This window comes from Perca fluviatilis, chromosome 9, assembly GCF_010015445.1.
Source record: "Perca fluviatilis chromosome 9, GENO_Pfluv_1.0, whole genome shotgun sequence".
NCBI classification, from domain to species: Eukaryota; Metazoa; Chordata; class Actinopteri; order Perciformes; family Percidae; genus Perca; species Perca fluviatilis.
In genome coordinates this window covers 4,131,133-4,142,106 of record NC_053120.1, presented here as the reverse complement: position 1 = coordinate 4,142,106, position 10,974 = coordinate 4,131,133, and the positions used below count along the sequence as shown (strand labels likewise).

The 10,974-nt window shown below is 37.0% G+C and overlaps 3 protein-coding genes across 3 annotated transcripts; 1 reads left to right on the top strand and 2 right to left on the bottom strand.

Annotated features, from left to right (window-relative positions):
- LOC120565396 (histone H2B-like) lies at nucleotides 1–529 on the bottom strand. Its single transcript, XM_039811205.1, has one exon. The coding sequence runs from the start codon at nucleotides 510–512 to the stop codon at nucleotides 135–137; it is 378 nt and encodes a 125-aa protein (XP_039667139.1). The 5' UTR covers nucleotides 513–529; the 3' UTR covers nucleotides 1–134.
- A 6,484-nt stretch (nucleotides 530–7,013) lies between these two features.
- On the top strand, nucleotides 7,014–7,495 carry LOC120565401 (histone H4). Its single transcript, XM_039811209.1, has one exon. The coding sequence runs from the start codon at nucleotides 7,020–7,022 to the stop codon at nucleotides 7,329–7,331; it is 312 nt and encodes a 103-aa protein (XP_039667143.1). The 5' UTR covers nucleotides 7,014–7,019; the 3' UTR covers nucleotides 7,332–7,495.
- A 2,038-nt stretch (nucleotides 7,496–9,533) lies between these two features.
- On the bottom strand, nucleotides 9,534–10,244 carry LOC120565394 (late histone H2A.L3-like). Its single transcript, XM_039811203.1, has one exon. It carries the CDS (start codon nucleotides 10,219–10,221, stop codon nucleotides 9,838–9,840), a length of 384 nt encoding a protein of 127 aa, XP_039667137.1. The 5' UTR covers nucleotides 10,222–10,244; the 3' UTR covers nucleotides 9,534–9,837.
- Between the last annotated feature and the right edge of the window lie 730 nt (nucleotides 10,245–10,974).

The following is a 10,974-nucleotide window of genomic DNA, read 5'->3' as shown; positions in this document are numbered from 1 at the left end:
TTTGATTATATTTGTGTGGATATACATGTATGTACTTAAGAAGTAGCTTGATAAAGTGGAACGTGAGCTCTTAGTAGAAGGAGTGTGTGGCTCTTAAAAGAGCCGTTGTGTTGTCTTGGTCTCGGCGGGCCGGTTTACTTGGAGCTGGTGTACTTGGTGACGGCCTTGGTGCCCTCGGACACGGCGTGCTTGGCCAGCTCCCCGGGCAGCAGCAGCCTCACGGCGGTCTGGATCTCGCGAGAAGTGATGGTGGAGCGCTTGTTGTAGTGAGCCAGGCGGGACGCCTCGCCGGCGATGCGCTCAAAGATGTCGCTCACAAACGAGTTCATGATGCCCATGGCCTTGGAGGAGATGCCGGTGTCCGGGTGGACCTGCTTCAGCACCTTGTACACGTAGATGGCGTAGCTCTCCTTCCTGCTCTTTCTCCTCTTCTTCCCGCTCTTGGCGGCGGTCTTGGTCACGGCTTTCTTGGAGCCCTTCTTGGGCGCTTTGACGGTGGCTTCTGCTGGCATGTTTGCTTCGTTTAGGATCTCCTGAAACGACTGACTCAAACACACCGCGGACGCTTCATTTATATTCGCTCTATGCAAATTTGAGTGTGCTGTTGCGCGCAGAGGATTGGCTGAGCGTTGTAGTTGAGACTGAGCATGCGCAAACAGAAATAAACCGCCCTACACTTCACAATGAGGCTATCTAGGCCTTGCCTTCCATATTAAATCCTCTTTTCTACATGTTTCCCTCCCTTTTTTGTTACAAACAGAAGTGGATGTTAAAAGGTAGATGGAGATAGAAGTTCAGGGTCAGACTTTAATATATGCCAGTGTTTTTAAAAACAGATTATAAGCAGGGTTTAAATGGCTAGTAAATGCTCAAATTATACCAGCCACTCAGTAGAGTACCATTGCTTTTTTGGCTGGTGAGTGAAGCAAATCTGCCAGCCACTTGCATATTTTACCAGCATTTGGCTGGTAGATGGTGCTAATTTGGAACCCTGATTATAAGTATCCAGTTGGGTTTATTCCAGTTTTCAAATTGGGTGAATGTGAGCCTCCCCTAGAGTAGGTAAGGCGAGCCAAGCCCCCTCCCCCCCCACCTTTCCCCCAAATCCCTGCCATCTTTTGTATGTTTGATGAGTTTGAATAACAACTGATAAAATGTAAATATTTTTTAATATTGTATTTGAAGATATTTTATTTCCACAACTTTTTTAAAAAGTGCATTGATAAAGGATTCTTTGCAACAGCAAAGGATTTCAATCTTCATGCAGGCCTATTTGAGGCTACTTTTAAAATCACTGAACATCAGCGGGCCTATCCACAAGTCAACAAAACATGCTTTAACATGTGTAATCGTAAAAGTTAGACGGCACCAACATTTTGCCTAATCATAACTGGCCTGGCAAGTCCAAGGAAAATTTTGAGCATTAAACTCTTCATTTCATGCATTCTGTTGAATTTGTATGCACCTATTTCTACCTTTTTCTGAATCAATATGCAGGAAATATCTTTATGTAAAGGGAAACATAGATTATAATCCAAATATAAAAACATAATGGAAAATATTGCAGTAAGGCTCTCAGGCATTCTGTATCACTTTCATCTATGTATTCTCCTTTGGATCGACTTTTCTAATTACATGTGTTATAGGCATCAATTACTCTTTTCTCCTGTTTTGCATCTTTTGTTGGGGAAGTAACCTCCTTAAATGTGCACATGACAATTATTCACCTCAATGATTATTCATTTTAATTCATTAATAAACCCCTGGACTGTAATATTTCAAGAATTGCAAGATTTCTGCTCATGTACAAAACTTTGTGCACATTCAAAATACAGCCCATCCCATCTGTGTTCTCTGTGATTTGGAGGAGTCACGTTATAATAAGACTATTACAAGAATAAAGTCACAATATTTCAGAAAATAATCCACCTGCACCGTAGTCTGCTGTGCATTATGTGATAGCTCTGCTGATACGGTAGACCTCAGACCTCCTGACAGACTCAGAGCCCCGTTTGGGTCTCTGGTCTCCGGATGAGACAACGTTTAGGGACGTGGCTGTAGGCTACGCTGCTCTACATCGGAGGTGGAAAACCGAAACTGTATTGTTGACGAACCTCTACCAGAGAAACAAAAGGAACTGTTAAAAATAATCATATGTATTGTATGCATGAAGTTGTGGAAAACAAGATGCTGTATGGTTATACAACAGACTGTCATAAACAGTGCAGACGTGTGCAAACAAGTGCTCGCTGAGATCAGGAGAAGAAGAACTCTGGACAGAAAACAGCTCCTTCCTTGGGACACTTTGAACCTGTGAACTACAGCACTTTATAAAAGACTCAATATGCACTTTATAAAAGACTCTATATGCACTTTATAAAAGACTCTATATGCACTTTATAAAAGACTCTATATGCACTTTATAAAAGACTCAATATGCACTTTATAAAAGACTCTATATGCACTTTATAAAAGACTCTATATGCACTTTATAAAAGACTCTATATGCACTTTATAAAAGACTCTATATGCACTTTATAAAAGACTCCATGCACTTTATAAAAGACTCTATATGCACTTTATAAAAGACTCTATATGCACTTTATAAAAGACTCCATGCACTTTATAAAAGACTCTATGCACTTTATAAAAGACTCTATATGCACTTTATAAAAGACTCTATATGCACTTTATAAAAGACTCTATATGCACTTTATAAAAGACTCCATGCACTTTATAAAAGACTCTATGCACTTTATAAAAGACTCTATGCACTTTATAAAAGACTCTATATGCACTTTTATAAAAACTCTATATGCACTTTATAAAGACTCTATATGCACTTTTATAAAAGACTCCATGCACTTTATAAAAGACTCTATGCACTTTATAAAAGACTCTATATGCACTTTATAAAAGACTCTATATGCACTTTATAAAAGACTCTATATGCACTTTATAAAAGACTCTATATGCACTTTATAAAAGACTCTATATGCACTTTATAAAAGACTCTATGCACTTTATAAAAGACTCTATATGCACTTTATAAAAGACTCTATATGCACTTTATAAAAGACTCTATATGCACTTTATAAAAGACTCCATGCACTTTATAAAAGACTCCATGCACTTTATAAAAGACTCTATACACTTTATAAAAGACTCTATATGCACTTTATAAAAGACTCTATATGCACTTTATAAAAGACTCTATATGCACTTTTATAAAAGACTCTATATGCACTTTATAAAAGACTCTATATGCACTTTATAAAAGACTCCATGCACTTTATAAAAGACTCTATGCACTTTATAAAAGACTCTATATGCACTTTATAAAAGACTCTATATGCACTTTATAAAAGACTCTATATGCACTTTATAAAAGACTCTATATGCACTTTATAAAAGACTCTATATGCACTTTATAAAAGACTCTATGCACTTTATAAAAGACTCTATATGCACTTTATAAAAGACTCTATATGCACTTTATAAAAGACTCTATATGCACTTTATAAAAGACTCCATGCACTTTATAAAAGACTCCATGCACTTTATAAAAGACTCTATACACTTTATAAAAGACTCTATATGCACTTTATAAAAGACTCTATATGCACTTTATAAAAGACTCTATATGCACTACTCTATATGCACTTTATAAAAGACTCTATGCACTTTATAAAAGACTCTATATGCACTTTATAAAAGACTCTATATGCACTACTCTATATGCACTTTATAAAAGACTCTATGCACTTTATAAAAGACTCTATATGCACTTTATAAAAGACTCTATATGCACTTTATAAAAGACTCTATATGCACTTTATAAAAAGACGCATGCACTTTATAAAAATCTCTATGCGCTTTATGAGAGGCTCTAGGCACTATGCACTTAAGCTTGGTTTGCACATTTTGTTATTAGTTATATTTTTGTAATTCTTGTATTGTTTATATTGATGTTATGTAGCCTACTGTATGTTTAAATGTAGGCCTATGAATTGTAATTTGTAAAAACTGAATAAAGCTCTTATAAAAAAAAAGAAAGAAAGAAAACCGAAACTAGCCTACTGCAGAAATACACAGAGCACAAACGCGACACATCTGCCGCAGCATGTCGACAGCAGAGCGCGTCCATTATAACCTGAAGCTGCGCAGATTTCTTAGAGGCGGGTGTCAGTACCCGATCCGTTCCACCGGCACAATTCGTTCTGCGCAAGATGTTTACGCATGCGCTGTGGTACGAGGATTTACGACACTACCCAATCTGTTCCCACGCCAGCTAACGTTAGTTTAGCTAATAGCTAATTCGGCGGACCGCTAGGTGATTATAGCGGTCTGCCGTTAGCCTCCACCGGGAAGCTAACGTTAGTTTAGCTAACGTATCTCTCTGTCTCTTTCTCTCTCTGTCCCTCTCTCCCTCTTCCCCCCTCCCCTCTCTCTCTCTCTTTCTCTCCCTCTTCCCCCCTCTCTCTCTCTCCCTCTTTCTCTCTCTATTTTTATTTATTTATTTATGTTTTATGTTTGTATGTGTGGATGATTTCTGTAAGATGTTCCCAGCTCCGGGTGATGTTACCGCGTCTGCTCTGTTTTTCCTCCTTTCTTTTTTTTTCAATTCATTGCGGAATTTAGACAATGCATTACGAAGAAAAAGATGAGATCATATATCAACTCTCTCTTTCGCCCACAGTTCAAAGTAGGCATTACAGCTACGGTAGCCTTCACGCTTCAAAAAGCTCTTTTCAATCTCCTTTTTCTTTTTCTGGGCGAAGAAGAAGAAGAAGAAGAAGAAGAAGAAGAAGAAGAAGAAGAAGAAGAAGACTCCTGTTCCTGAAATTTGGATTTTGAATATGTGCATGAGGTGAAGTTTTCCCGGTGGGTTGGTAGTGTTTCGACATATATTTATATATATATATATATACATAGAATATTGCGATTTTAAACAATATTCTGAGATATATTGCAATTCATTACCTCTCTCTCTCTCTCTCTCTCTCTTTTTTTTTTTTTTTTTTTTTTTTTTTTTCTCTTTCTCTCTCTCTCTCTCTCTCTCTCTCTCTCTCTCTCTTTCTCTTTGGCATCCTAGGGTATTTTTGTGAATGTACCCCAAGTCACAAACTTTTGTTTAAAAGCATATTTAGGACGGAATCGCCACTTTTAAGATTTACTGTAGGCTATTCTCATTTCTCGGTCAAATGGCCTTTTGAATGGGAGAGCTATAGGGGCGCTGCCATGCTAGCCTCGAAATAGCTATTTTTAAAACACTGAGAAGGGTCGACACAACATGAGACTTTTGCTCCAAGTGTTCAGGTGATTATGTCAACCCTTGTGTTTAAATTTCAGATTTTTTGGAAGTGTTAAATACCCAGAACAAACATTTTAATCTCCAGAATTGTTTCGGACACTTCACGTGCAAATTAAGACTGTGTGTCCCTTTTGTTTTTTTACCACCCAGACTTGACGGTGGTAAATGCTCTTTACGCTGAATATGCAGAACGGGCTGTTCACACATCAGGCCAGGTAGATGGAGGAACATCTGGCTGAGTGGTGTAAGGACAACATCCTGGTCCTTCACACCTCTCAGACAGAAGAGGATGGTTGGTGACTTCAGGAGAACACAAGGAGAAAGCCCTCCTCCCTCCTCTAGTCTACATACATGAAGAAGCTGTGGAAAGTGCATATGTGCATACTACTACTACTACTGACAGTTTTTACATACTAACCAGTGATGTATTATTCATGATACGCAGGTACACCCAGTATACCCACTAAGAAAGCTCCAGGATTTCCATATACCCACTTAAAAATGCCCAATGACACGTAACAACATACTTTCCATTATATTTTTGATATATTTTGAATTGTTATCTGTGCTTTTCTTCTTCGAATAGGCTAAATAAAGGTATTTCCACTGTAAATTGGTGAATAAAAGTAGATCCAAATACAGGAAATGAAGTCATTGATGCTCAAAACTTCCCTGGGGGAGGACAACCAGACCCCCCACTATGATATCCCGCCATATATATTATATATATATATATATATATATATATATATATATATATATATATATAAAGATAAAATTGCACCGAGGACCAGACATGTAGAGTTTATTGACGTGCTTTTGTTAATGCATGTCACTTTTTTTTAACATTTCGGTAGCTTTTTTCTTAATTTTTGTTGTTTTTGTTCAGACTTTTTTGCGGCTTTCTCAGACATTTGTCACCTTTTTGTAAATTTGTTGCTTTTTCCGACATTTTTGTACGCTTTTTGTCACATTTTTGTTGACATGAAGGCCTACAAAAGTCATCAAAAGAGTTCCTTAGCCATCGCAGAATTTAGCAAATCAAGCAACAACAGTGATTGCATTGTCACAGCCTGAATATTTAAACTCTCTCTCGCTGCTGCTGCTTCTGGGGGGAATTTCCCTTATTTTCAAATCCAAAACTTGACAGGTATGGATATTGAGCATCAAAGTTTTTACATCCCAGCTGGCAAAACTGTTATATAGTATAATCTACTATTAATAGCTAACTAACAAAATATTTTTTTTTACAAAAATAACACCACACAGGCATTAATTAACCTAATGGATCAGATTATATCAAAAACTCAATTTCGACCAAAAGTGGAGATAGAACCTTATAATTCTAAGCTCACGACATGTGCAGTACAGTATACCCACTATAATACATTAGACTACACCACTGCTACTAAACCTACTGTAACTAATAATTATATTTATTAAACTAAACTAAACAAATAAAGTAAAACTCCATCAGTTAATGTGTACAACCAGAAATAAGTCAGTATTGTCCTCTTTTGATTTATGTCATAAAATGTGTTTAAACTTCTCAAAGCCAATCAGAAGGAAGAGTCTTAACTGCCTGCCGTTAGGCCCCGCCCAGCGAGAAACAGGCCCCCTGCTCTCTCTTACGTCCGCAGATAAGACGTAAATACAGCCGTTTGAACACCGTCAAGTCATTCGTTTCAACGATCTCAACTGAAAAATGTCTGGAAGAGGAAAAGGCGGGAAGGGACTCGGTAAAGGAGGCGCCAAGCGTCACCGTAAGGTTCTCCGTGATAACATCCAGGGCATCACCAAGCCCGCCATCCGCCGTCTGGCTCGCCGCGGCGGAGTGAAGCGTATCTCCGGTCTGATCTACGAGGAGACCCGCGGTGTGCTCAAGGTCTTCCTGGAGAACGTCATCCGTGACGCCGTCACCTACACCGAGCACGCCAAGAGGAAGACGGTGACCGCCATGGATGTGGTGTACGCTCTGAAGAGACAGGGCCGCACTCTTTACGGCTTCGGAGGCTAAATTACCCGGATCAACGTCAACACAACGGCTCTTTTAAGAGCCACCCACTTGTCCTTAAAGAGCTCTTTTCCGTTCATTTTGTTAAATATGATTTTAGATCACGATTCTCCCCCCTTTATTAAACAGACATGAAATTTAAGAATAAATATCACTGAAATTGAAAATTTAAGTGTTTCTACTATTTTAATATTCATCCAGACACTTGTACACTATAAATAAACGTTCATAGACTCTAAAACTGATGATGAAACATCTAACAGGTGAGTATATCAAATATGAAAATTAAACTTTCAAATAATATATATATATATATATATATATATATATACTTTCTTCCAAATATGTGTCTCTGGAATACTAAAGATTTATCTACAGAATTGCTTTATTCTGGGTATTATGTAAAACTCACTCTCAAACCATGCATGTTGAAGGAATATATGGCTGAATATTCACCTATTTTCCCTTTAATACTATTTTCCACATTATGATTGCACTATGATAAAGCAGTAGTCCCCCTAAAAACATGACATAATCAGAATTAAATGTAGGAGTTTAAAGCAGTGACATATCAAAATCTATTGACGGGAATATTCTAGATAAAACTACACCTACAAACAGTACTTTACTCCTCAAAGAGCTCATCCCTTGTTTGTAATCTCTGTTCAAAGTATGAACTTGGACTTGGGTATAATATTATTTTAGCATGTTTTTAATGGCACCTCAACAACACATCAGTTGTGTTATTTGCTGCTATTAAAACATTTCCAACCTGTTTTGTGACTTATACTATTGTGTGATAACATGTCAACATATGTAAGTTCCTCTGATCTCAACTGTATAAAATGTAAACAATATTTCCTAATTTCAGCTTTTAAAAAAAAAAAAACTAAAATTAGGTATTTTTTTATATAAATGAGATTTTTTGACCATATATTAAAAGACAAAAAGTGTAAAACTAGTGGTAATAGGTTGGAAAGAAAATGGCTGAGAACAAAGGTTAAGAACAGTGACATTACTATTATTATTATTATTATTATTATTCTAAATAAAACTATTTGTACTATTTTATATTGATCTTACAGAAACACTTTGTTCAGTTGCTCTTAAGCTGATGATGAAAACACTAAAATATAATGTAGCTGGTGAGAGAGAACTGTAAATTGTCAAATATATAAAATGTAGAGAATTAAACACGATACTTTCAATTAATATATAAGTTTCTTCCATTGTTTATATATCATTTTACAACCGATGAAACAAATGTGTCTCCGGTTGCTTCAGTCTGTGGAATATTAAGTTTTATCTGCAGAAATGCTTCCGGTTATTTTAATTCTTGGCGGGCTCCTCCTGTTAATTACCTTATAAGCGATTAAACAAATATACAGAAGAAAAATGCCTAAATCGTGTGTTATACATTAGGTTTAGTATTCGTACTGTTCTCCTGTAGCTTTATTAAGAAATTGTTGAAGTTACTATTGTAGGTGAAACAAGCAGTAATAAAAGTAATATTATGGATGTATAACCTAGACATAATGTCAACGAGGCCTAAATGTGAGCAAGAGAGTAGTATTATTAGATCTATTAGACTTTGTCTTGTTTAAATTAAAGGTATTATGTAAAACTCTGTTACATGCATGTTAAATAGATGGCTGAATATTCACCTATTTTCCCCCCAGTGTCATAACATCGTATCAAATCTACAGAATATAAATGTCTAAAAATCATCTGTTATACATTTAGTATTCATAGGTTTCTCTTGTAACTTGATCAATTAACATATTGTAACTATTTCTGTAAGTGAAACAACTGGTAATAAATGTAAGATTATCAAGTTTGATGTATGAGGCTTTATAAACAACCTTTTGTTTGGATTGTTTTTGGATTGTTTTTGTTTGGATTGTTTTTGTGCAGCTTCTCAGTCAACTAAACAGATAACTAGAATAAAATTAGACAGCTTATAACTATATCTATTATAAGTGTATGTAGCCTATAATATCACACTATTTCATCTTTAATTGTACAGTTTGTTGTAAATAAGTCACCAACCACCATAAAATGTAACCATAGTTACAAAGTAGGGTAACATCGTATCAAATCTACAGAATAAAACAAATGTCTAAATCTGTATTTAGTATTCATGTTTCTCTTGTAACATATCGTAATGTTACTGTTTTTGTAAGTGAAACAACTGGTAATAAAAAGTAGTATCAAGTTTGCTGTATTAGGCTTCATAAAACAGCCTTTTGTTCGAATGTTTTTTGGCGGGCTTCTCGGGAAACTAAAACAAAACTAGTCCAATAATAGGCTTATCTCATAATGTACATTTATATAGACTGTAGGATCACAATAATTAGTCTTTAATTGTACCGTTTTTGGTTGTTAAACAATCACTAACCGTCATGAAAATGTAACCATAGTAACAAAGGAGCTCGGTCTTCAGTTGTAAGTGTGTTTGGCTCTTAAAAGAACCGTTTGTTTGGGTTTGTTGTATCGGTTTCCGGGTTGTTTACTTCTTGGCGGGCTTCTCGGTCTTCTTGGGCAGCAGAACGGCCTGGATGTTGGGCAGCACGCCGCCCTGAGCGATGGTCACTCCGCCCAGCAGCTTGTTGAGCTCCTCGTCGTTGCGGACGGCCAGCTGCAGATGGCGGGGGATGATGCGGGTCTTCTTGTTGTCGCGGGCAGCGTTTCCAGCCAGCTCCAGGATCTCAGCGGTCAGGTACTCCAGCACGGCCGCCAGGTACACGGGGGCTCCGGCACCGACACGCTGAGCGAAGTTCCCCTTCCTCAGATGTCTGTGTACACGACCCACCGGGAACTGGAGCCCGGCCCGGGAGGACCTGGTCTTCGCCTTCGCCCTGGTCTTACCGACACCTTTCCCGCGTCCAGACATCTTGTTGTTTATTCTTCGGTGTAAAGCGACAGAATGTGCCTTGTCGTCGAGAGAACGCTTCTTATATAGAGGCAGCTGCTCGCTCATTGGCTACTTCGAACGTAACTGTGATCGCCCAATCAGAAAAGAGTTCTACACCGCTTCCACTGCGCAGCAATGTAGATAGGTTTTTCAGAATAAAACAACGGATATATAAGGTAACATTTTTAATACACCTTTTAATAAAAGTCAGCTTAATGTACGTTTTAAAAGAAACTGACTCATTGCAGAAGGTAGGATGTGACATCAGTCACACTCACACACTGAATATTATATACAAATAACATACTATTTCTTTAAAATATATTTTAATTTAAATGTATTAATTCTAAACAACTTAAATAACTACTGCCACTACTACTGCTTTTTTTTTCAGAAACCGAAAACATTACTTGTATCTGTATTCAAATTCATTAGCAGCAAAATGTAAACAAAACGGTTGAAGTTTGAACCTTATTGCTATTATTTTGAAGTTTAGACTGTTTTGATCACAAAATGGCTGTCAGGCCTGTCAGACCAAATAATCTGCCACAACTTAACAAACACACGTTTTATAAATTAAATACCTACCTATCAAACAAGTACACAAGATATTTTGATTACATCATGCTTCAGAAACAAATGAGCATGTCTTACCCCGCAATTAAGGTTTAATTGCGGGGTAAGACATGCCCAGACAAGTATCCTACAGACAAATATATCCTATATAGACAA

Excerpts from the sequence above, each read along its gene's own strand:
- LOC120565396 (XM_039811205.1), bottom strand. The coding sequence starts at position 512 with ATGCCAGCAGAAGCCACCGTCAAAGCGCCCAAGAAGGGCTCCAAGAAA.
- LOC120565401 (XM_039811209.1), top strand. The coding sequence starts at position 7,020 with ATGTCTGGAAGAGGAAAAGGCGGGAAGGGACTCGGTAAAGGAGGCGCC.
- LOC120565394 (XM_039811203.1), bottom strand. The coding sequence starts at position 10,221 with ATGTCTGGACGCGGGAAAGGTGTCGGTAAGACCAGGGCGAAGGCGAAG.